The sequence below is a fragment of the Pituophis catenifer genome, unplaced genomic scaffold, assembly GCF_029215685.1.
Source record: "Pituophis catenifer annectens isolate HBS135680 unplaced genomic scaffold, rPitCat1.0.hap2 SCAF_12, whole genome shotgun sequence".
Lineage (NCBI taxonomy): Eukaryota > Metazoa > Chordata > Lepidosauria > Squamata > Colubridae > Pituophis > Pituophis catenifer.
In genome coordinates this window covers 2,707,073-2,733,810 of record NW_027256892.1, presented here as the reverse complement: position 1 = coordinate 2,733,810, position 26,738 = coordinate 2,707,073, and the positions used below count along the sequence as shown (strand labels likewise).

The following is a 26,738-nucleotide window of genomic DNA, read 5'->3' as shown; positions in this document are numbered from 1 at the left end:
GCGCAAACTTGGCGGAAACTTAAGAGAATGCGCCAAAAGCCCACGCTTCTCCTGCTGCTGCTGGCGGTGGCTGCTGCTGCTGCTTCTGCATCCTATGAATTCGAGCAGAATGACTCCTCCGTCAGCCCCAGGAAGGTCAGGCTCGCAGCCCAAAACTCAGGTAACTTCTTCAGATCTTTTCCCTTTTGAGGAGTGGGGGTGGGCGGGCTGGAGAAGCAGAGGGAACCCGAGTGGGCAAGCAGCTGTGGCCAACGCTATAAAACTCGCTCGCTCCGGTGCTGGGGATGGGGAGGGGGGGGGAAGTTCTCCTGCGCAACTCTCCCCCCTTCTCTGAAATCCAAGAAGCCGGGTGGCAAAGGGAGAAGCTTTTTGCGCAGGAAAACTTTCCGGAGGATGAAATGGGTCTCTCTGCCCGCTGGTTTGGCTTGGCTACTTGGGGCATAAGAGGATCGGGATGGGGGGGAGGTCTTCAGAGGGGCGCAAAACCGAGCCCCGTCGTGCCACCCTACTCAAGAATGCCACCTTTCGCGAATGAAAGCCCGGCTGGATGGTTTGGAGTTGGATCCTCTGGGCATTCCCTCTTAATCCCTGCCCTTTGCAGAAGTTAACCCAGGTTTCCACCACTCCTTATTTGCAAATTAATTTTAAATCCCCCTCCCTCCCCAGTATTTTATTAGTTGGCTTCTCCAAAGACAGAAAATACCAGGACTGGAAAAGGTGCCCTTAAAAAAGAGAGAGAGAGAGAGAGAGAGAGAGAGAGAGAGAGAGAGAGAGAGAGAGGAAAGCAAGAAAAGAGAGAGAGAGAGAGAGAGAGAGAGAGAGAGGGGAAAGGAAGAAAAGAGAGAGAGAGAGACAGAGAGAGAGGAAAGCAAGAAAAGAGAGAGACAGACAGAGAGAGAGACAGAGAGAGACAGAGAGAGAGGAAAGGAAGAAAAGAGAGAGACAGACAGAGAGAGAGGAAAGGAAGAAAAGAGAGAGACAGACAGAGAGAGGAAAGGAAGAAAAGAGAGAGACAGACAGAGAGAGAGGAAAGGAAGAAAAGAGAGAGACAGACAGAGAAAGAGGAAAGGAAGAAAAGAGAGAGAGACAGATAGAGGAAAGGAAGAAAAGAGAGACAGACAGAGAGAGAGGAAAGGAAGAAAAGAGAGAGACAGACAGAGAGAGAGAGGAAAGGAAGAAAAGAGAGAGAGAGACAGAGAGAGAGGAAAGGAAGAAAGGAATCGCCATCCGTGCTTAAGTAGGAACATAGATGCCGGTTCCAGGAGGTGTCTAACTTTTCACTTTTCTTTTCGGAGCCCTTTCAGCCAAAATTTTGCCTTGCATACCTGACAGGCAGAGCTTAGGTTTTCCAATAGGTGCATATCCTACTGCCCTCAAAGAGCTTCCTTTAAAACGAAAGACTTTAAAACACTGGGAGGTTCTCCAGCTTCCAGTATGGCAAGATATCGCTTGCATCTTAATTTTCAATCCAGGAAACTCCACTCCCCTAATCTGACACTTGCCAGGAGAATGGTTTTTATTTCAGATCTGCAGGGCTCTGCAGCACTGATGCTGGAATATTTGCTCAATTTCCTTTTGTACTTGGTTACTATAGAAACCTAGGGTCTCAGTTCTTCCAGGGTGTCTAAAACAATGAAAGGCCCAATGCTTATTAAACCTGCAGATTGCAAAGTTCTAAGTTGAATCCATGGAAACATCATAAAAGAAAGCAGATGTCCAGGGTACCTACTGATTTGATTTTTTCTCTCTCTCTCTTTCACTTGGCACCTCTAATAGCATTGGAAGAGAACGCCTCTGTTTTAAAGACTCCACTTGCAAGGTACTAGAATACAAGGAAAGGTCAATATTTTTTTTTTTTAAATTGCTGCTATTGCCCTCCAAAATTCCTTGATCTCCTGCAACGTACCTTAGTAAAGTGTTTCTTTAAAAAAGAAAAGAAACTTCGGTATATTCCTGATGCCTACAAGGTGATCAGGTAGAGAAGGAGGCATATGGTTTCAAGGTGGCATGTAGCTAAGTAGGAATTCAGCTTGGAGGGGGGAAAATAATTTAAAAAGAAATATTAGCGTCAGGTTTTGGAGTTTTTTTTTAACCAAAACTGCTGGAACAAAATAATTTTTACATACAGATAGTCCTCGGCTTATGACTACAATTGAGACCAGAATTTCCACTGCCGAACAAGGTTGTTAAGTGAGACACGCCTGATTTTATGGCCTTTATTTTATTTTATTTTATTTTGCCAAGGTTGTTAAGCAAATCACTGCAGAGTTCCATGCATCACAAAGTCATTAAGAGAGTCCAGTTTCCCCCATTGACTTTGCTTGTCAGAAACTGGCTAGGATTCCACATGACTCCAGAATGCTGCAACCATCATAAATATATGGGGGGTAGTCAACCATCTGGGTTTTGATCATGTGACCTTGGGGATGCTGCAATGGTCATAAGTCACTTGTTCAGTGCCATTTTAACTTCAAATTGTAAGTTTACTTAATTCAGTGTTTTCATTTGCGAAAAATAATGTGGGTTTTTTTTTTTTTAAATGAGATCTCTTACAAAATGCCGTATATCCTAGCTTTGGCTCAAGGTGAGATTCCTGATTCCCTTCCTCAATTTTACAACCTCCTTTCAAATTGGACTGAAAAATCTTGGTTGCCTGAAGATCATTCACTGAGCTTCACGAAATCAAGAAGTGATTTAAATCTGGGTCTCCATGAACCTAATGCAACGTTTTTCAAACACGACTTTTCATTGCCTTTACACAAAACCTTCCATCTGTAGTTCACTTTTATGGACTTCCTAAACTCATCGACAGTGATGGCTTTCTAATGTATTTCTTCTAATTGGGTCCAAAAGATAAGGACACATTTGCTCATAGATGGCCTTCATAAAGTGTCTTCTGGAACAATGGAGCTGAACTATAAAAAAATGTTCATTCCATAATCAATAGGTGATAGTAGCTTCAATTCGTAAGAATCTTTGCATACGGGGAGGGATCTGGAGGGGTGGAGGGAAGAGAGGAGACCTGAGGTTGTGTGTTGAATGATTGTTATCAGCCAAACAACAAAAGTAAAGATATTTTGCCTCTGCTATGTTCCCATCCCATATTCACAATCCAATGTGGTCATTTTCAAAAGTGCCCCTGTACAAAATTGGTCCATATTATTAAAGAGGTGGTATGTTTATTATCTTATGGTTAGCCAAGATGGACAATAAAGCCATTTTGGTTGGTGACCATGGAATTCCTTAACGAAACATATTTCCAAGCTGCCTCAATCAACTATAGTTTGGGGACTTCAGATGTACTGGACTAGAATTCCCATAATTCTGAGCACTTTTCATCCTTTGGAGTAATTGGGTTAGGCAGATATTTCAACGTTTCATATATATCAGATGCTGCTTTGGTAGCTGCTGGGATTCTGAATTAGGTTTGAAATGACTTGTGTTGTCAAGTTACGGTCAAATTGCCCTGAATCAAATTGTACTGAATTTGTAAAGGACCTTGAGGGAATTATTTCCTTGGGAGAAATAATATAAAAATATCTCAAATAACAATCCTCTTGAGTATTGAGAGTGATACAGCAGGTTGGGTATGGTCTGGTAGAATTGCACCACTTTGCTAGGCTCCAAATAGCATCTTTAGCATCTTGTTGGATTTGGAAAAATAATATGCAGTTCTGATGATCACCTGGGTTGGATTTCTGCCCAGAATGTTGACCTTCTGACATATCAGGGTTGGGCTCCAATGAGTGGAAGAATGAAGGCATTTTCTTCATCAAATCTTTGGAAATGAATTTGCCCCACTCCCACAGGCTGCAGGTCTATGGAGATTCTCAGTCATCCAGGTCACAGTTGTCCTAAAGGTGCTTTTTTTCAAGAGGTAACTGGACTTTTGGGGTTTTCTTTTGAAGACGTTTCGCTTCTCATCCAAGAAGCTTCTTCAGCTCTGACTGGATGGTGGGGAATGGAAGGATTTATACTCCTTGCAGACAGCTGGTCATTTGCATCCTTTCAAGGGGGTTGAAGAGGCCATTTATGTCAAAATTGAACAATCCTCTCTCAACCGAGGGGGAGGGATGCAACAAACATCTATCTCCAATCTACAACACAGTCCTTTCAACAGGTCCAAGAAGGGTCCACACCCATTTGCACCACTCAGGTGATCCTGAGGACAGAGATAAGCCTCCAGGTGGCCTTAACGACCCCCTAAAAGGATGCAAATGTCCAGCTGTCTGCAAGGAGTATAAATCCTTCCATTCCCCACCATCCAGTCAGAGCTGAAGAAGCTTCTTGGATGAGAAGTGAAACGTCCTCAAAGAAAAAAACAGAAAGTCCAGTTGCCTCTTGAAAAAAAGCACCTTTGGGACATGGTCCATGGACAGCCACGCAGCCCTGGCATTAGAAATTGCCTGTCCCTTGAAGTCTTAGAAGCATGGCTGATCCTCAAGACGACTCCCATTTTCTACGGTAATAGAAGACCATTTTTTCTTGAAACAAAATCTTGCAGGGCAGCCACTGGGCTCACCGAGACTCTGTAAGTTGAGTGTTGAGGCTAAAAATGCAGTGAATCCCTTACTAAGGGTGATGTGTCGAGGAGAGCTCTCTGGAAGTAAAACATGACTCAGCAAATGTGGCAGATACCCACCACCAGCTGAGCTGAAAGCTGCTCTGATTTTGAACCAAGCGTGATAGAAACTTGTGCTAAGATGTTTTCTGTTTCTTGCTCACCCTTTTCTTTGCAGCGGATGTGATTCGATGTCTAAACAGTGCCCTCCAAGTGGGATGTGGGGCTTTTGCCTGTCTGGAAAACTCTACGTGTGACACAGGTGGCATGTATGACATCTGCAAATCTTTCCTCTACAGCGCTGCTAAATTTGACACTCAGGTACGGTACAGATTTGAATAATATCCTTTTTATGTGGAGCAGGCTTTCTGATAGGCCAGGAAGGAGCTCTGGCTCATGAATATATGAAATTCAATGGCATATAAAATAGGGCACCTCTTTTTGTATGCAAAAGACCTTAAATTTCATCCCTAGCATCTCCTCTCAGGACTGAGAAAGATTTAGATGTGAAAAAAAAAAACCTGAGGAACATTAGCAAAATCCTACACAGTGGATATGTAGTCCTCAACTTAGAATCCCAATCGGAACCAGAATATCCGTTGCTAAGTGAAATGGTTGCCAAGTGGGTCACATCCAATTTTGCAATCATTTTTTTTTTGCTGTGCTTGTTAAATAAATCACCGTGGTTAAGTGAGACTTTTGGTTGTTAAGTGAATCCATTTTTCCTCATTGATTTTGCTTGTTGGGTGCTGCCCAGGAAGGTCGCAAAGTCATAATCACATGACCCTGGGATGCTCCAACCCTAGTAAATGCATGGATTTTGAGCATGTGATCTTCTGTCACAGTCATAAGTGCAACAACTATTTACTAGTCCCATTTTTTCAGCACTGTCATAATTTTGGTCATTAAACAAAAGATTGTAAGTTGAAGATTACCTTTAAAGATTTTGAGTTTGGTTGCATGGGTAGACATCTATGACTGTAGCCATTTGCTATATCTAGAATTCAAATGTTGGGAATCCACATGATATGGTTAACATAGAGGTAACTTGTAACTGTGATTCTTATATTTAGGTCTTGATTGCATTTACATTTTTTTAAAAAAGGATTTGATTGAGCGATAAGCTAATAATAGCACTTGTAATCTTATCTTTCTTTTGCGTATGAAGGAAGTGAGGTGAGAAAGAATCAACAGCATAATCAATAAAACTGTTGGTCATTATATAAGAGAACAGGAATCCTGCAGCATTCATTTTCAAAGCAATAACCATAGGAAAGTTTAGTCCTGTCTATAAATTTTTGTGTGAACCACAAAAATTTATAGACACTGGATTCAGCTGGTTCAGGCAAACCGGTAGTTAAATTGCTGACTGGCCCCACCCCTTCCAGGAGGAGGCTGCGTGGTGTGCCACTGCCACTGCCATGAGGCAAGGGGAATGTAGCTCCAGCAGGACTCTGTGTGGCCGCTGGACCAATTCTGCTTGCTCATGGCCACAGTGGAGCAGGAGGCCAAGCGAAGTGTGGGTGCCATGGCCCTGAGGTGAGGTGAGGAGGTGGAGCTGCCCCACACACCCCACACCAGTTTTCCTCAGGGCCCCCACAGCCAGGCCATCCATGCCCCGACACCTGTCTCGCCGAGGAGCCGAGGAGCAAGCAGAAAAAGTGGGCTGGCAGCCACATTTATTTATTTATTTATTTATTTATTTATTTATTTATTTATTTATTTATTTATTTAATTTTATTTGTATACCACCCTTCTCCAACAGGACGGCGGTGAACAGCCATGGTAAAACATAACATATAAAATTTAAAAGCAGTTTAAAAGACATTAAATAATTTTGGCCATCAATTTAAAACAACCCAGTTAAAACCAATTACAAATTAAAACCGAAAGGATGGGATCAAGCCAGCCCGGCTAGATGAAATAGATGTGTTTTCAGGGCCCAACGAAAAGTCCGGAGGTCTGGTATTGTGCGTATCTCTGGAGGTAGGTTGTTCCAGAGGGCAGGTGCCGCCACAGAGAAGGCTCTCCCCCTGGGGGTCGCCAGCCAACATTGTCTGGCCGACGGCATCCTGAGGAGGCCCTCTCTGTGCGAGCGAACTGGCCGGTGGGAGGCTATTGGCGGCAGAAGGCGGTCTCGTAAATACCCCGGCCCTAAGCCATGGAGCGCTTTAAAGGTGGTCACTAACACCTTGAAGCGCACCCAGAAGACCACAGAAAGCCAGTGCAGCTCGCGCAGGAGAGGTGTCACATGGGAGGGCCCCGTCGCTCCCATTAATCCTGCATGGGCTCCTGCTGCATATGGCTGCTGTTGATGCCACCGCAAGGCAGGTGTCGGGGCATGGATGGCCTGGCTGCGGGGGCCCTGAGGCAAGCTGGTGTGGAGTGCATAGGGATGCTCCATCACCACCCTGCTTTGCCTCATGAGCAACCAGATGGAATGGTTGCTGGCCAGCTGCTCAGGCTCTTAAGTATGGCTTATATGGGGGGGGGGGCTGGTAGGGCTTATATTAGAAGTACACATAAAAACATGCTAGGGCTTATTTTTGGGATAGGTCTTATTTTCAGAGAAGCGATGTGAAATACCACTTCATTTTTACAAGCTAGAAGTAATATTAAATTGCAGAAGCATGCATGATTTTCCAAGATCCATGCGCTTCCAGATCTTATTGCTTAATTTTTTTTTTACCTACAACTTTTTTTAAAAGTCTAAAATTTCTGAGAGCTGAGTGAATTTGTCCAGAATCACAAAACTCTAATAGTTATAGCTATTTTCAATCCATATCATGGTCTTGCCGCTGAAATAAAAAAAAAAGTGTTCAAAATATAATTAGCAAGCACAGGTGAACTTTGGTATGGATGCAATGGCAGTATTGCAGGAAGACACAATCTTTTTCAGACCGAAGGAGCACCTAAACTCCACAAAGTAGCTGAATTTAGACAACATTTATACATACTGGCAAAAAAAAAGGCAAGAATATATTCAAAGATTCTTTTCAAAGATCTCATTGGAGGCCTCAGAATGATCATCACCGATAACATTTTTGAAAAGGTTCAAAGGAGTAACACTTTGGTTAAAGGAGCGTAAATATACTCTTAGTGAAAATTAGGGCAATTTCCTAAAATAATCAAGAACTAGAAGCTTATTGATAAAGGAGAATATTTGTAGCGGAGGATTGAAATAAGGGGTCCTTGGTGCTCTCTGAGCTCTTGTTTTGCTAGATGGAGAGCTATATAAATCTGCTAAATACATAAATAACTTGATATCTATGGAGATTCTCAGTCATCCAAGTCATGGTTGTCCCAAAGGTGCTTTTTCAAGAGGAAACTGGACTTTCTTGTTTTTCTTTGAAGATGTTTCACTTCTCATCCAAGGAGCTTCTTCAACTCTTTGGTGTTCTCTGAGCTTTGTTGTTTTCTTGCAGGCACTTCATTACCCAAACTAGCTAGCGTTATCAGTGTTCTGATGATGGTTACCTAGTTGGCATAATGAAACATCTGCAAGAAAACCACCAAGCTCAAGAAACACCAAGGACCTCCTCAACTAGAAGTTGGTCAGAATCCATTTCTTCCAAACCTGCTCAGCATTTTGAATAGGATGAGCCCTTAAATTAATGTCCGCACCCATCACCTACCTATTTGACTCTTTATTTTTCCTGTTGTCTTTTATTCTGAAAGTGAGATGTAACAGCAGGAGGGCTGGGAAATGAAAGGACGTTCGTATTTAAAAGAGCTAGACGTTTGCAAGACTCTAAAAATGGGAAACCTATTAGAAAACAAGTTTAGGAAATGTTGCTTATTCGTGGTTTCAAATATATCAGTTTCTCTCTCTCTTTTTTTTTTTACTGCAATTCTAGTCATTAGAACAAGAGCAACTACAGCCTCTTTGCAAAGGCAGCCTCTCAAACGGACCATTTGGGAGGCTGCAAATGCAGCCTCCAAAAGGGTGGGGGGCCGGCAGGTGGGCAGGGCTACATTCAGTGTATAAGTGTATAAATTTGCACCCAAATTTTCACTCTCTTTTAAGGGGGGAAGTGTGTCTTATACTCTGAAAAATATGGTACTAGGGGATCATTTCATACTCGAGAATAATTAGCTTTTTAGCTGCCTTTTCTCTTTTAGTTGGTTTGGATAGCTGCCGCACATGGCGCTGACTGAAGAGTTTGTGAATGCAAATAATGGTGATGTGGGGTGAAACAGAATGCATCTCCTTGTGACGTGGTCCGATGAGAAAATCTTTTTGGTTATAGGTCAGGCAACTCATAGGTCTCCAGCAGGGGTGGGGTTCTACTTACTACCGGTTTGCAACAGGATCACACAGGTGCTCGTGCGTGCCTTGCTTCTGCGTATACGCAGATCGCCGATGACGACATCCGGAGCAGTGGGTGGGGCCCTCCCGCCGGTTTTATTACCGGTTCTTGCGAACCGGTCTGAACCAGGGGCAACCCACTACTGGTCTCCAGAATGTTAGGCTTGTGGTATTCAGAATGACTCCTGAATCATCCCTTACCCATGGAAGAAAGTGGCAGTAAACCATTTCTGACAATAAGAACTGTACAGTGATAGAATAGTCTTATCTATGGGGGTCGTGGGTTCATCTCTAAACTTTTTAAAGGCGTTTGACCTCCCATAAATGCTTTAAATGTTTTTCCCTGTCTATTGCGGAGGGGGTTAGACTTCTGCAGATTATCTCTTGGGCTCGTTCCAGTTCTACAATTCCATTCTGTTAAAGGAGTTTCTGTATACAACTTTAGGCAACTGCAAATAGCCCGAGCTAAAAGCTTGCACTGCTATCGTCTGGGAAAACCCACAGTTCAAAGCACGATGCTCTATAGATAGCAAGTCGGGACAAGGCATTTAACACTTTTTCCCACAAGCTTCTGTGTGAAGCCTAGGCAGCAGATGCCTCATAGAGTGGAAAAGGAAGTTTTCTTTTCCAAGAGGAAACAAATGTGCTTTCCCCCATTCGTGGAGTTGGCAAGGAGACTGAATTTTTTCCCAAGCTGGAAAGCTATATATGTTCCAGCTGTGCCTGATATGAGTCCCCTTTTGCAGGTGACTAGAGATTTTAGAATAATCTGGACCTTGCCTTCTCCAGGAGACAACCTGGCCCCCTGAAATTGAAACGTATTTATTCGGTCCACGACCAACAATATAAAATAATAAAAAGAGAGATAAAAGATAGCAATTGCAATCAGGATCAACAGAGAGAAGCGGGTGCAATTTTATATTGGCAACTGTGAAATAAATTAAATATGGTCCATTCTAAACACTCCTATTGGCAATAATACTATTTTTATTTATCTAATACTAATTAATCAAATATGATAAAAACTATACATTAAAATACATGACCTCTAAAAGTTATTGGCAAATAACCGAGGAAAATGTTGATTAAAAATAAAGCTCTCTAGCTCTTTAATCGTTTTTTTTTTTCTTATTACCACTGCAGCAGTACAAAACTTTGCTACTGATTCGAATCCTGGAGAAGATGTTTCACATTAAAATGATCTGAACTCCCTAGAAATCTCTCCAATAGAGGGAGAATGTACGTTGATCTGATGTCCCTGTAGAAGTTGCAATGCGATAAAAGACATGGGAGGTATTTGTAACTTTCCCATCGCCACATGCACATGTTGGTTCTGCTATTGAAAATCTGGGCCACTGATCATTGATTGTGGGAATAACAGCCTTGTCAGGGTTCCAAGTAACACCCCCAACGAAAGAAAACTCCAAGGCTTGAGTTTCCTCAAAGTTCCATTTTATTAGAGATGTCATATTGGCACATCTGGGAAAACCCGAATCTGAAAGCTTCCAGGTTTTCCTCACCCAAAGGAAAGTCCAAGTCCCTGCCCAGCACCCACATGTCCATAACATGATCCAAACAAAGCACCATCCCAACTGGAGATGCCTCCCAGTTCCAACCGTCCAGGTGCAGGGCAAGATGTCCTTGACTCTCTGAGAAAGGAATGTTATTATGACTACATATCACCCTGGCTACATACAATCCCCCCCTCCCAGTTTCCCACAGTAGTAAATGTGGCAGGCCTGAAGAACCAACGCAAAAGATGGCTTCCAAGCCTTTTGTTGAGAAGCAGGTTCAACATTGCAATAAAGACTTCCAAACTATAACTATTTATTGCATTTCTTTGGGCTAATCTAAGCACCCCTTAGATTCTTCCAGCAACTCAAGCTTGGAAGAAGCTCTTGAATGTCATTAGGAAGCATTTGGTTCTTCATCTGGAGAATTCCAGCAATGTCCATTCCATTCTGCCGAAACATCTCAAATGGGGCTTTCATTTTTCTACTTCATTCCCAGAGTGCTTCAGAATTTGTTGGTGGGGGGAAGGGTGTTTTCAGCTTGCTTTAGGGTTGTGAGTTGGCAAAGGGGACAGATGCTTTTCACTCCCTCTGCAGTGTCCCTGACTGCTCCTGATTTTGGAACTGGTCTGAGGTTCCCTCCCTTGTGACTTGAGGTGTGGGAGGCTGCAAACAATTGATGTTAATGAAAAATAGAACATTAACACACCAGCCTTCAGAATAACTGTCATTCCTCAACATAGGACTTTCTGATACTAAAATAGACATCATGTTTATCGACACGAAAACCACTGTTTCTCCTTTCCTTATTTGAGTAACAGCTGCGGCAAACTTAGTTGCTAACTGTCAGCTTCGTGTATTTTGGTAAGGAGAGCTTATCTGATTTTGGTTAACCATCATGATTAATAAACTCTGACTCCTAGCTGAAGTGAAGCCATCCTACCCAAATTTGCCTATTTTGGAGATGAGGAACAATGAGAGAGTAGAAAATGAAATAATGGCTGACCTTTCGTGAATCATTTAAAGAGAGCTGAAAAGTTTCTGTTGTGAAGCTATTATCAAATCTTGCTGAACTTCAGCAAACTATCTGGAGGTTCTTTATTAGAGGAAGTCTCCTTGTCTGCCGACCCCTGATGTAGAGGATTAGACTTGCAAATGGTGAAGCTACTGGGAAATGCAAAATTGGTCCTTGGCATTTGACAGCTCCTGAACTAGCTTTCCCAAACATGGTGTCTTCCAGATCCATTGAATTCTCATACTTCAGTGTCCTGATGACTTGTTGTAAATCCAGATCATCGTCTTCTGCAGGGGTCTCCAACCTTGGCGACTTTAAGACTTGTGGACTTCAACTCCTAGAATTCTTCAGCCAGCATTGCTGGCTGAGGAATTCTGGGAGTTGAAGTCCACAAGTCTTAAAGTTGCCAAGGTTGGAGACCTTGGTCTTCTGGGCTTTCAGACTCATACTGGAGCCCATCCTCACTCAAGGAACGTCTCCATGTATGCACACATAGAGAAGTTCCTGAAGATGGGCTCCAGCACGAGTCCCAAAGCTTAGAAGACTAAATCTATAACCCTGTTGACCAACTCCAATTGGATCCAGCAACATCATCCTGGGACACGTAATATTTGGGAATAATCAAATATAAGAGAAGACTGGATGAGTTCATTCTGTTGCTTGATGTTTCCTACCCACAGGAAGCTCCTTGCACAGAAAGGTTCTTGTGACAACAGTATGCATAAATCAGGCTTTTCCCATAAGGAAATCCATCACTGGCTTCTCCTTTGGAATTATTATTAGTATAATTTTTAAAAAAGTATAATACATTTTATATTTTATAAATAGCATGGCCTCGTGTTGTTAAGTAAACCTTGTGTGCATTTATAAAATCAGTTTTATGCACTGTTACTTACTTTAAATAGAGTATATAGAGCAGTGATGGCTAACCTTTTTGCCGTCACGTGCCAAAAGCAGAGGGAGTGTGGAGGGGTCGCGCACATGTGTGCCCACATCCATAATTCAAGAGGCTTTCTTGGAGCCTGGGGAGGGCGAAAACAGGCTTCCCCACCCGCCGGAGGCCCTTTGGAGGCCAGAAACGGCCAGTTTCCCAACTTCCGGTGGGCCCGGAAGGCCTGAAAATCAGCTGGCTGGCGCATGCATGCGTGCTGGAACTGAGCTAGGGCAACACTTGCATGCCCACAGATATGGCTCTCAGTGCCACCTGTGGCACGCGTGCCATAGGTTCGCCATCACGGATATAGAGTATACTCTAAAAAGAGCCGTGGTGGCGGAGTGGTTAGAGTGCAGTACTGCAGGCTACTTCTGTTGATCACTGGCTGCCAGCAGTTTGGCAGATCGAATCTCACCAGGCTCAAGCTTGACTCAGCCTGAGGTGGGTAAAATGAGGACCCAGATTGTTGGGGGCAAGAGGCTGACTCTGTAAACCACTTAGAGAGGGCTGTAAAGTACTATGAAGCAGTATATAAGTCTAAGTGCTATTGCTATATAGTATAGTATATAGCCCTGGTAGTGAACCTATGGCACACGTGCCAGAGGTGGCATGCAGAGCCCTCTCTGTGGGCATGCGTGCCATCGTCCCAGCCCTAGGGTGGGTGTCGGCAAGCCACGGGTTCTTTCGTCCCTCCGGTACGGCTCCCTCCCTAACCCTAACCCACCACTGACTGGCCCCGTCCCTTGCCCTCCCAGTCACCCCAAAGGAGTCTTTGAGGGCTGAACGCCAAGAGGCATGGATTTCCTCTGCCTTCTGCATTCCCACCTCACGCTGAAGCAAACCAAACAGGTCGGGGTCTCCCTCCCCGCTAAACCCCGCCAAGCCCGCTTGCAAACTCTGCCAAGCATGGCTCCAAACGTTCGGCTCACGCATCCCTCCTGGCCGGTGCCAGCGCCACGGCAGCAGCAGGGAAGGTGCGCGCCTTGCCTGCTCCACTCTCACCAGCCAGAGGTGGAGCTCCGTGCTGCCACTTCCCAGCTGGAGCACCATATTTGTTTGCTTGCTGGTCACCTCCAAGGAGGGAGCTGTGCTCAGGCTGCCCAGGCCCCCATTGCGTGGGGAGAGTGGGAGAGGGAAGTGGGGATGTCTCCCTGACAGTATCCAGGTTTGAGTTTCCTTATTTTGCGTGGATCTCTAACGCTTGGCTTTGCCTGTCAGCCTCCACTTCCCCTCCACAGCCTAAGTGGTTAGATTCACACAACACGTGAAACTGGGCAGGAGAGGATGGATGGATGGATGGATGGATGGATGGATGGATGGATAGATGATAGATAGAAGATAGATAGATAGATAGATAGATAGATAGATAGATAGATAGATAGGAGAGGAGATAGAGGAGAGAGAAAGAGACAGGGAAAGAGTCAGAGACAGAGAGAAAGAGAGAGTGAGAAAAAGAGAGAGAAAATGAGAGGGGGAGGGAAAGAGGAGAGAGAAAGACAAAGAGGGGGGAAAGAGACAGAGAGGGAGGGAGGGAGAGAGGAGGAGGGAAAGAGGGGGAGGGAAAGAGGAGAGAGAAAGACAAAGAGAGGGGGAAAAGAGACAGAGGGAGGGAGGGAAAGAGAAAGAGAGGGAAAGTGAGAAATGGGGAAAAGAAGGGGAGGGAAACAGAGAGGGAGTGAAAGGAGAGAGAAAGACAAAGAGGGGGAAAAGAGACAGAGGGAGGGAGGGAAAGAGACAGGAGGAGGGAAAGAGAAAGAGGGAAAGAGAGAAACGGGGGAGGGAAACAGAGAGAGGGAGGGAAAGAAATGATATTACAAAAGTTTTTTTATTGTTGCTAAACATAATATTTCAAAAGGAGAAAAAAATGAAGGGGGATAAAAGTGCATTTATCACATTTTTCTCAGAACGATTAGCTGAATTCTGCCTTGCTCATCATTATTTTAGGTAGTAAAACCTCATTATTCAGGTTAAATTGCCGTGTTGGCACTTTGTGATAAATAAGTGGGTTTTGGGTTGCAGTTTGGGCACTCAGTCTCTAAAAGGTTCGCCATCACTGGTATATAGTATATATATACTCTCATATATAAATAGAGTTTATAGAATATAAGCCCAGAAAGGGTCTCTGGGAATGGTGGTTAAGAGTCCTGCCTGCAGGCATTCCCAACAGATCATCATTTTTCAGCAAAAAGGGGCAGCTCCCGATTCTGTCTGCTCCATCGTTGAACAACTCTTAGACCTAGTAACTTTTCTTGAAGTCCAACTATTTCCAAGAGTTGCCCCTTGGAATGATGCCGAACAATTCAGGAACAACCCTGAGAAATAATGGTGAGAGTTTGAAACTCATGACAAAAATTGACGTGAGGGGTCCTTGGTGCTCTCTGAGCTTGATTTTTTTCCTGCAGATGTTTCATTACCCAAAGTAGGTAACATCATCAGGGCTAAGTTACTGTCCCAGGGGTTTTAACCAAGTTCCTTACATGTTGCTGTCCTCCTTGGTCCAGGGAAAGGCCTTTGTAAAGGAGAGTCTGAAATGCATTGCCAACGGCGTCACCTCCAAGGTGTTCCTGGCCATTCGCCGATGTTCCACATTCCAGCGTATGATTTCGGAAGTGCAGGAAGAATGTTATAGCAAGCTGGACATCTGTGGCATTGCAAAAAGGAATCCAGAAGCCATCACAGAAGTGGTCCAACTCCCAAACCAATTCTCAAACAGGTAGGTTTGATACACTTTTAAATCAACAGTTAAATGGACTGTGGTCACCAACTGGTGGTCTGCCAGAGAAAATTTTGGTGGTCTGCAGAAAAATTATTTGCATTTTTTATATGCTATTTATCTTTTTAAAAAATTCACATTAGTGGTCCGCGGGATTTAAAATTATGAATGTAGTGGTCCCTGAGATCCAAAAGGTTGGTGACCCTTGGACTAAGGGATATTCAAGTCCCTGGCCAACAAGATGTTATTTGTTGGTTGGCTTGTATCCTGCCTTTATTCTTTTTTTTTACAAAAGTGGCAAACATATCCAACACACTTCGTACTTTCACCACAAAAACAACAACAACCCTGAGAGGTAGGTTGGGCTGAGAGAGAGAGAGGGAGTAGCTCAAAGTCACCCAGCTGGCTTGCATGACTAAGGTGGGACTTGAACCTACGGTCTCCTGCTTTCTAGCTTGGGGGCCTTAACCATTAGAGCAAACTGGAGTTCCTTGTGTGACAGGCAGATCATCTCTACAAGTTAATATATAATGTGTTCGTTTATTCTAGTGTATTTAAGTATATAAACTGCTTTTCCTGACTGGTTTCTCTTGTCACTTGGAACAACTCATGGGAAGCTATGAGGATAGCCACAGCTACTATTAGTCAGGGGTGGGCTTCAAAAATTTTAGCAAGGGGTTCTCTGCCCCATGGTGGGTGTGGCCATGGTGGGCGTGGCCTAGTCATCATCCTGCACCATGACGGGGGGGTGTTTTTGCCCTCCCCAGACTCCGGAGGCTTTCCACGAGCCTCCAGGAGGGTGAAAATGGCCTCCCCAGGCTCCGGAGGCCCTCTGGAGACCACAAACAGACCTATTTCTAGCCTTCCCGAACTTCTGGTAGGCCTGTTTTTCACCCTCCGCAAGCTTCCATGCACACCCTACACATACCTGCATCCAAAATGGCCCGCGTGGGGACTCCTGGGAGGGGAGGGGAGGGGAGGGGACAGCCAGGAGTGGGACTTGGGGGTTCTCCGAACTGCACAGAATCTTAGCTAGCAGTTCTCCTGAATACCTGTGAACCCCCAGCAGCCCACCCCTGCTATTAGTGGGATTAAGCAGTGTGTATAGAGTATGGCAAGTTGGGGGATCATTGTACCTCAAAATTACAGCTCTTCACAGCAGCTTATGTCCTAAGCATGAATTACTTGGGGATTTTAAGAGTATCATAGAATGAGAGAATTTAAATGGTAACCTTGGAAAGAAACTAAGAGAGGCAACTGTCGAGGGATGAAATTCAGGCCTAGGTTTAATCTCGGTCAAATTGGAAAAGGCTGCCATGTGAACTCCCCAGAGAAAGCACCCCAGGTAAGGTGCAGCAGTTCTGTTGTTTGGGAATTCTTGGTTTGGTAGTCCTGACTTATAAGAGGGGTAGAGATTTTGACAGCTTTGGGCTGGCTGGCTGAAGGCAGGGAAAGTCAGAGGTGTTCTTGGGGTATGAAAAAAGGTTAAGAGAGTGTCAGGAATTGTGTCATCAAAGCTTTGCCCTTTTTTCTGTGTGCCACATACGAAAAAGCAGTGAGACTTCAGTCCAGTGGTGGGTTCCTCCCAGTTCGGTCCGGTTCGGCCGAGCCAGTAGCGGTGACAATATGACATCACCGAACCGGTCCTCCCCCCCGCCCTCCCACCCCCCCCACGTTATTCTTACCTTTTATTTGGCCCCACCCCCAATCTGTTGCTGCCTCCTGAGTCCCAGCTGATGACTAGAGGGAAAAAAAACTGTTAACTCTTGCCGCGGGGCTTCAAAGGGCCGTCCTACAGCTGATCAGTGTTAAAAGCAAACAAATGAGTCGGGTCGTAAGTGCGAGGACTGGTCGTAAGTGCAAGGACCTTCCAGAAATGACTCTGACCAGCTAGTCATGCCCACCTAGTCACATGACCTCCAAGCCACACCCACAAAATAAGCCACGCCCACAGAACCGTAGTAAAAAAAATTAGAACCCACCCCTGCTTCAGTCACACGATCGCTGACATTATATTGATTTTTATGACCCCCCCCCTTATGAGTGGCTTATGAAAATAGTGTGACTGCTGTGTACCACAAAACAAAACACAAAGATTTGACTTGTTCTATTTTTCCTGAAGACATTATTGAAAGAATGGCCGCCTCACAGTCACAGGGTGTTTCTTAAAATGTGTGGGGTTTGGTGTTTGTTTTGTTTTAATTTTTTTTTTTTTTTGAGTGACTGAAATAAAAGGCTAATACTACAGCTAGAAATAAACCCAACAGGATTTCCTAGTTGACACTTCCCACACCCCTTCCAAAGAAACTAAGAATGGCTACATTGGTGATAGAGTCAAGCAGGATGTCATTAAAGAGTCAGCACATCTTCCTCTGGTTTAGCCTGAAGTGACATTTGTGATACAGGAAGCAAGGTTTAAGCTTCGTATATTTTTTTATTATTATTATTTTTATTTATTTATTTTTATATGCCGCCCTTCTCCAGAGACTCAGGGCGGCTTACAATGCATTAAGCAATAGCCTTCATACTTTTGTATATTTTATACAAAGTCAGCTTATTGCCCCCACAAACCGGGTCCTCATTTTACCCACCTTAGAAAGGATGGAAGGCTGAGTCGACCTTGAGCCTGGTGAGAATTGAACTCGCAGTAATTGCAGGCAGCTGGATGTTAAATGCTGCCTTAGTAGGAGGCATTAGCCTCCTACGCCACTCAGGCTCCTATTGATATAAATATCAATATTTATCCACTCTTTCAGGATAAATAATTGATATTTATCCTGAAAGACTGCCATTCTCAAGACAGTATTTTTTTAAACAAAAACAAAAACACCAAAAGATAAATCTCTACACTTGGATGGTGTGGATGGTGGCTTTTCTGAATTGAAATCCTACAGCCAAGACAAAGCTCCCTTCATGACCCAGAAGTGTAGACTAGATATAGGAAATGGTCAGACTGTATGAGGTCAGACTATTCAGGAAATTTGAACTGGGTAAATCCGCAGTGAAGCAAAAGGATTTTCCACTCATCCCCGAGGGAAGGGAAAATCAGATTCTGGATTCTCCATGTCGTTTCATGTCTCCATTGGGAAGATTATTGGAACTGACAGCATTCAGAGAGGGCGAAACTAGAAGCGAATGATTCAGATGGCATAGAACTGAGTCCCACTTACGGACAAGAATTTTCAGCTTTATTGTCCATTTATTGTACGATGAATGGTTGAGGGAGCTAGGTCAGTGGTGAAATCCTCTGTGGATCGCCACTAGTTCGCTGCCAGCACATGCGCCAAAAGAAGACTTCAATAGGTAAATAGAACAGCGAGGGGGGAACAGCTGTGCCGCGTGATTTAGCTTCGCTAGGAAGCAAGATTTCCTGCTTTCTAGCGAATATAAACCGCGCGGCACAGCTGATCATTGGAAATACCAGTTCATACGAACCAATAGCTTTTTTTAACTACCGATTTGCCCGAACCGGTAGCATTTCACCCCTGAGCTAGGTACCGTATTTTTCGGAGTATAAGACGCACCTTTTTGCCCCCTAAAAGGGGGTGAAAATTTAGGTGCGTCTTATACACTGAATGTAGCCCCGCCCACTCACTGGCCCCCACCCTTTGGCCTCTGCCTCGCAGCAGTTACCTCCTTGCAAGCAAACAGCAAGAAAAAACATCTCCTTTCAGCTTCAGCACAGCCTAATTAGCACAAGTTGTTTGGATCGGCCTCCCAACTCTCAGCTGATTTGCTCTCAGCTGTTTTGCGCAGGGCTCTGCTGCTTGCTGCAAAGAGATAAATTGCTGGATTTTTTTTTCCCTTGTGCTAATCAAGCTATGCTGAAAACGAAAATGAAAGTAAAGTAGGCTGTTTGCTGTTTGCTGCAAGGAGGCAAAATTGCTCAGAGGCAGAGGGAGATTTCTTTTTCTTCTTTTCCTCATCAAAAAAAGTTAGGTGCGTCTTATACTCCGGTGCATCTTATACTCCGAAAATACGTTATATTTAGCCTGTCGTCAAGAAGGATTTGGGGGGCATAACTGTCTTCCAGCACTTGAGGGGCTATCACAGAGAAAGAGGGGATTGACTTATTCTAAAAAGCACTAGAGGAACTGACAAGAAGAGCCGAGGTGGCGCAGTGGTTAGAGTGCAGTACTGCAGCTACTTCAGCTGACTGTTAGTTCAGCAGATCAGCGGGTCAAATCTCACCGGCTCAAGGTTGACTCAGCCTTCCATCCTTCCGAGGTGGGTAAAATGAGGACCCAGATTGTTAGGGGACAATATGCTATTTAGTATACTGTCTTCGGTGTAAACTGCCCAGAGTCCTCGGAGAGTGGGCGGCATAGAAATATGACTAATTAAAAAAAATAAAATAAGTCATGGGGGGAAGCTTATTAAAGAGAGATCCAACCTAGAAGAAAAAAAAATTTGGATAGTGAGAACAATTAATCAATGGAATAGCTTGTCTCCTGAAGGTTTTATTGGAGGTTTTCAAAAACAGACTGAACCACCATTTGACCAGGATATTATCAAATCTCCTATCTTGAGCAGAGGGTTGAACTAGAAGACTGCCAGCCCTATTATTCCCACGTTTTATATGTTCTATGTTCTCTCCTTCAATTTGGGTAGGGAGCTAAAGAGCTTTTTTTTTCCTATTTTTAAAAATGCAGCATGAAGCCTATTTTAGGCTATAGCACTATTTCCAAAATAGCAAGAATATTTGAAATTTCTTGATTAGGTTGCTTAATAGAATATCCTGCCTCTCCTCCAAAGAGCTGAGGTAATTCCCTTTTGCTTTATCCTCCAAACGGCAACCCTGTGAGGTAAATTGAACCAAGAGAGAGTGAATGGCCAAGGCATTCGGTAATTTTCCATGGTGAAGGGAGGGATGTTGGTTTGTTCATTCATTTATTCTTTCCATTTATAACCCAGTGTAATCCATAATACTACTACTACTACTAATAATAATAATATTACTACATAATAATATAATATATTGCTTAACGCACTGTAAGCCGCCCTGAGTCTCCGGAGAAGGGCGGCATATAAATCAAATTATATATATATATATATATTATTATATAATAATACTGCAAAATCTCCATTCCCACCCCACTCCAGGGGAAGGATACTGCAAAATCCCCATTCCCTCCCCACTCCTGGGGAAGGATATTGCAAAATCTCCATTCCCACCACACTCTGGGGACAGCCAGAGGTGGTGTTTGCCGGTTCTCCGAACTACTCAAAATTTCCACTACCGGTTCTCCAGAACCTGTCAGAACCGGCTGGATTTCACCCCTGATCAGGGGTCTCCAACCTTGGCAACTTTAAGATTTGTGGACTTCAAGTCCCAGAATTCCTCAACCAGCTTTGTTGGCTGAGGAATTCTGGGACTTGAAGTCCACAAGTCTTAATGTTGCCAAGGTTGGAGACCCCTGTTCTAGATGCAGAGAGTTACATTACATGGGATGTAAAGGTACACACTGATTACCCCAAAGGTGTTTTTTCAAAAGGCAACTGGACTTTCTTTGTTCTTCCTTGAACACATTTTGCTTCTCATCCAAGAAGCGAAATATCTTCAAAGAAAAACAAAGACCAGTTGCCTTTTGAAAAAGCACCCACAATCCAGGGGTGGGTTCTAAATTTTTTTTACTAACGGTTCTGTGGGCGTGGCTTATTTTGTGGGCGTGGCTTGATGGTCATGTGACAATTCTTTAGGATTTAGCAGAGGTACTAGTCTACCAGGTTTTCAACTGCTTGCAGAGCTGTACCGGTCTACCTATTTGTTTTTGGAGGTCCCGGTCTACTCATTTGTTTTTGGAGGCACTGGTCTACCACCACACTGCCTTTTAACACTGATCAGCTGTAGGGCGGCCCTTTGAAGCCCCGCGGCAAGAGTTTAAACAGTTTTTTTCCTTCTAGCCAATCAGCTGGGACTCAGGAGGCAGCAATAGATTGGGGGTGGGGCCAAATAAAAGGTAAGAATAAGGGGGGCGGTGGGCGGCGGGCGGCAGGGGGGCAGAACCAGTTCGGTGACATCATATCGTCACCGCTACCGGCTCGGCGGAACCGGGCCGAACCGGGAGGAACCCACCACTGCCGCAATCACAATGTAGATGACTGAGGATCTCCGTAGACTCACCCTGATTATCTGCTGTAAAGTCAGACTTGACTCTTCACAGCCCCAGTCCTCGACAATCATTCATTTAGTGACCATTCAAAGTTAACAACAGCACTGAGAAAGTAACTAATGGTCCCTTTCCATACTTACAAATGTTGTAGCATCCCCATGGACGCATGATCAGATTTCAGATACTTGACAATTCTTTCATATTTATGACCGTTGCAATGTCCCGTGGTTATGTGATCCCCTTTTGCGACCTGGGAAAGCCAGTTTCGCTTAACAGCCGTGTCACTAACTTAACAACTGCAGTGATTCTCTTAGCAACAGTGGCGAGAAAGGTCATAAAATGGGGCGAAATTCACTTAACAACGCTCTCGCTTGGCAGCAGAAATGTTGGCCTCAATTGTGGTCCTAAGTCGAGGACTATCTGTAATGATCTGTCCAAACTTGGTCTTTCAGTAGTGCCCCCATAGCCACTGTAACTGAGTCCTCCCTCCCATTTTGCCCTCCTCTTTCCTCGCGCAGAGAGAAGAAGAAGAAAACAATATAAATTATTATTATCAGTCCTTTATATCTTTCGTATTTGTTTAGCCCTCTTGAGCGCTCAGAGAATTTGCCCACGGCTATGATCTAAATTTAGATCTCCTTTTTCTCCAAGATTTCAATTCCATTTTATCCCCATGGCACTCGGTGTGCTTTCCTGGCCAAGAATGGATTTGAAGTGTAGGTCCACCATAATGATTACAACACACTGGCTCTCCTGCATTTCCTCTATTACTTCAGAGGAATTGAAAGAGGGAGATTTTGTGGCTGAGGCCAAGCAATTTCCTAAGCTTTAGCTCCATCTCTTAAACGCTATGCCATTTCAAGTTAATTGACTCCGGATGAGTAAAATCTGGAAGTCTTTTGTTGCCCTTAGGTTAAAATGACACAGAGAGCATTCTTGACTTGACCAATTTAATAAAGGCCGCTGGTGTTTCTTTTACTAGTCCCGAAGTGAAACTGCAAAGAGGATGCGAATCTAGTGAGATTTAAACCTGCCTCCCTTCGCTTTTCTCATCTGCCCTTCGAAAATTGACATGTACGGCACTAAAACAGGTTCTTAGCCCCTGCTTGCGCAAATTTCCTTTCTGTAAATGAAAATATGACTTGCATGTCTGGAGCGGTTATTATAGGGCTGGAAAAAAATATTTCAGATTTTTAAGACGCCAGTGTCTGGATCATTGGAGGAGCTGACTCCCCGAGTCAGCCTCTGAGGCAAATCTATGGGAACAATGCACGAGATTAGCCTTCCTCATGTTGCTATGCCATTCTGATGTGACTTCAGGCAGTTGCTGGGTGGGAAAAGGGCCTCTACTTGATTAAAAGCTCTTTCTTGGTCACAGAAGGGGCTGCACAGCTGCAGTGCAGGTTGAGATGGATTTTTTTAAAAAAATGATGCCATTGGTTAGCTCAGGAAACGTTGTGTTCTGGTCAGACACCTCAGTGGTGCAGTGAGGACCTAGATTGTTGGGGGCAATATGCTATTTAGTATACTGTCTTTGGTGTAAGCCGCCCAGAGTCCTCGGAGAGTGGGCGGCATAGAAATATGAATAATAAAATAAAAATAAATAAATAAATAAAGTTGGCTAGGCAGTCCCTGCTGAAACACTTCCAAAAACAGATTGTTTCATTGTCCAACCGTTCTTATCATTAGGAAATCTTTCCTGGCATCAAAATCACTTCCTTGTAATTTGACCTACCCAAAGTGAATGGAATTAAATGGATTGAAATGGTAATACCACTTGACTGCAGTATCCAAATACTGATTTGATTTGCAAATGCTGATTTGAAGCACAGTGAACACATTTCTAGAATAAATGAAATGGGCCCATTTTGGCTTTCTCTGGTACTCTGCTCTCATAGGGCCAATGGCAACTGATGGGTGGAGAATATTCACCAGGTTAGCAGCAGAAGTTCAGCTCCAGAAGTTCACACCTTCATAAGCTGATGTAGGAAGAAATATCCTTCTGGGTTCAGCTCCAAGTGGTGAAAAAGACACTGGAAACATGGAGACTGCTTGGAAAGATGGTTTAATGGTGGACAGGATCACATGGTTTGAGTTCCTGAACAGAAAAGGGCAGATACAGCGAGTCTCTGGGTTTTATGCTCTCTCTGGCTTTGAACTTCCTGGGGCCCAGAAAGAGTATCCTGATTGATTGTCAGACTTCCAGGGGGTGGGGGTCTTAGCTAGCCCTGCTGGCTGATATAATCTTCCCAGGTGCCATGTGATGAGTTTCTGTCCTATAGATGGGCCCCATTGTCTTGCAGATGAGGTCCATTGACAAAGATTGAGTTTCTGCCTCTGGCCCATTAACAAAAAGGTGGGGGCAGGAAGGTGGGAGCTGCTTTGTCTTTAAAACATGCTTCTCCATTTCTCATCCAGGGAAACATAATATTCTGCCTTTTTAATATTTCCCAAAATATTTCATTCTTCTAGGAAAGGGGTGGGTGCTAACTTCCTACACTGACAAAGGACAAATAGAAGGGTGGGGGGAAAACAGAAGAGAAGTAGCAGCAGTGATCATCCCAGGAAAGCAGAATATGGGATCATTTTAGATCCTAGCATACACTTAGATCCTAACATAAGAGTTGGGAACGAAGGGTTGTTTTTAAAAGCTAGGCAGAAAATGCAGGCTTTGCGTAAAGATTTAAATGGAAAAAAAAGAACTTCATGTTGCAGTTTTGTGAAGCAATGCTGAGCAGATGGGTAGGTAGAAGAAACAACTCTTAAGTGAGCAGGCAACATCTTAGTTTAATTGAGAAGTTAGCATAGCACCAGGATGTTGACCTGCCAAAGGTGAAATATACGGTGGTGTTGAGAATCTGGCTTGGCTGATGGATGGGTTTTATTTCCAGAAAGGTTGTCTCCAGCAATCTAACATAAAACCATACAGGGCAGCCTGGCTGGCAAAAATTGCTCTGCCCTCCACAAACTTCCATCTACTACCTTCTCGCCATCATCTACTCCTGGAAGGAGTCAGCCTTACCATAGGTGTAAGGTGGCAAATCATGGGCAGATGCTCATGAATAGCAGCTCAAGGGGTTCAGGAGAGCTGTGTAAGTTTACGGTAACCAAAATTTCGCAGATGTTAATGAAGCCTTTTGCCGTTTCATAAAAGGTGCTACCAAATTGATCATTTTTGGAGGAGCTGCTAGGAGCTTCGTCTATTTCCTTCTGCTGCCTATTGAGAGAGCTGACCCTATCATGGGCCATGGTTAAGGTGTATTGTCACCAAAGATTGCATCTGGGCTGTGCAAAATAGGTTGAGTATTCTAAAGCCACAAACCACCTTCATCTCCATCTCTAAATATCAGCTGAGTTGATCAGTTGAGCCGCGCGATCATCAGAGGCTTTTTTTTTACTTTTAAAAGTATTTTTTTTTTGGCCAAAGAGGTTGTAGAAAAAAATGCTTTTAAAAGTTTTTTTAAAAAAAGCCTCTGATGAGGTAGGCGGGGTAAGTGAGCGGCGACCGGGCCGGGGACCGGTTCGGGGGCATGGCCAGCCAATGTTATTACCGGTTCTCCGAACTACTACAAATTTTTACTACCAGTTCTTGCGAACCGGTGCAAACCGGGAGCAACCCACCACTGCTCCAAGTGGCCTCAATGACTCTCTAAAAGGATGCAAATGCCCAGCTGTCTGCAAGGAGTATAAATCCTTCCATTCCCCACCATCCACTCAGAGCTGAAGAAGCTTCTTGGATGAGAAGCAAAATGTCTTCAAAGAAAAAACCAGAAACTCCAGTTGCCTTTTTGAAAAAGCACCTCTGGGACAAACATTGCTGGATGATTGAGAATCTCCATAGTCGTTCTGAATACTGGCTTCTGAATGCTATGAACTCTGTTGAGTTCTCTGGGACAATCTTATGGAATACTAACTAATATTGTCTTTATTACAGGTATTACAACAAACTTGTGAGAAGTTTGCTGGAATGTGGGGAAGAAACAGTCGGGACCATTAAAGACAGTTTGATGGCTAAAATTGGACCAGACATGGCAAGCCTCTTCCATCTCCTGCAGACAGATCGCTGCGGCCAGATTCATCCGAGAGCAGACTTCAATCGGAGACGCATCGCGGAACCTCAAAAGTTAAAAATCTATTTGAGGAATCTCCGGGGGGAGGGACCTTCACCGGCCCACGTGAAGCGTGATTCTTCAGAAAGTGTGTAAATGTGCCACGGAATGAGTAGAGAATCCCAGTTGTACCAAACTAAGAAATTGCTCTTTTTTTTTTTCTTTTGCATTCACAATACACCAGAAATGTACTGTAACTGACTTTCTAAGGACATTGAGCCAATCTATACATTCAAACAAACAAATGAAAAGGACATGGCGTTGTTTTCCTGGGACTGTACCACTTAAAGCAGGGGTCTCCAAACTTGGCAACTTGTAAGACTTCTGGACTTCAATTCTGGGAATTGAAGTCCAGAAGTCTTAAAGTTGCCAAGTTTGGAGACTCCTGACTTAAAAGTTGAGGTGGGGAAAACCGCCTATTTAAAGCTTAATGTTGCAAGTGTACTCATGCTTAAATAGTTCTTTCAACAGTCTAAAATACTTCATGAGGACCTCCTTTAATTGGGAAAGAATAGAAAGAATCTACTTCTTCTCCTCTGCCATTAATCATAATATATTCTGAAGTGGTACAGTCAGGAATAATTGGTTCTCCATGTTTTTTATGGAAGTATAGATTGGTCCCTGGTCATCGGCTATAGAGTTTTTACTTCTCATCCCTCCCCCCGGTCCCGCTTCACCCTTCAAACAAACTGTATGAAAATAGAATTCTGGTTAGGACTGTATCAAAGGTCCATTTCATCATGGAATGGTGGATCTCTTGATCTGCCCCCAACAAGTCAAATGAATATAAGCTTTTCTTGAAAGTGACTGTAAGAGCACTTCAGCAGACACCAAACTTTCCTTGTACTGTAGCTCAAGCGACTTGACAGTCGGATAACATAGATATAGTTCTGCTTATCCTAAGGGGAAGACAAGAATGGGGGAGTCTAAAACAAAACAAAAGAAGAAATAAAAAGATGTATTCTGCAGGTCTCATTGGACCATGGATACGAATGGTACTGTTTCATAGGCAAACATCAGAGTCCTATCTAGACTCTGAATCTCAGTGCTGCAAGGTTTAATTTTTTTCACTTTTGAGAGTTCCTGAGATGACTGTTTTTAATTAACATTAACCTCTTCCGGGGTGGGCTTCAAAAATTTTAGCAAGGGGTTCTCTGCCCGGTTGTTGGGTGGGCATGGCCATGGTGGGCTTGGCCTAATCGGCCTCCTGCACCATGGTGGGAAGGTGTTTTTGCCCTCTCCGGGCTCCGGAGGCTTTCCTCGAGCCTCCGGGAGAGCGAAAACAGCCTCCCCAGGCTCCAGAGGCCCTCTGGAGGCCAGAAACTGGCCCATTTCCAACCTTTCTGAATTTCCGGTAGGCCCGTTTTTTGCCCTTCCCAAGCTTCCGCGTACTTACCTGCATCCAAAACGGGCTGCGTGGGGACTCCTGGGAAGGGCGGGGCGGGGTGGCTAGGGCAAGTCAGGAGTGGGATT

The 26,738-nt window shown here is 44.1% G+C and overlaps 1 protein-coding gene across 1 annotated transcript; it reads left to right on the top strand.

The window, feature by feature from the left end:
- On the top strand, positions 1-25,361 carry STC1 (stanniocalcin 1). The gene is made up of 4 exons (XM_070952483.1): positions 1-160; positions 4,740-4,882; positions 14,832-15,043; positions 25,091-25,361. The coding sequence occupies exons 1-4, from the start codon at positions 28-30 to the stop codon at positions 25,359-25,361; spliced, it is 759 nt and encodes a 252-aa protein (XP_070808584.1). The 5' UTR covers positions 1-27.
- Positions 25,362-26,738: the final 1,377 nt, after the last annotated feature.

Coding starts and splice junctions, on each gene's coding strand:
- STC1 (XM_070952483.1), top strand. CDS start 28: ATGCGCCAAAAGCCCACGCTTCTCCTGCTGCTGCTGGCGGTGGCTGCT. Junction 161..4,739: donor GCTCGCAGCCCAAAACTCAG/GTAACTTCTTCA, acceptor TTTTCTTTGCAG/CGGATGTGATTCGATGTCTA. Junction 15,044..25,090: donor CCAAACCAATTCTCAAACAG/GTAGGTTTGATA, acceptor TCTTTATTACAG/GTATTACAACAAACTTGTGA.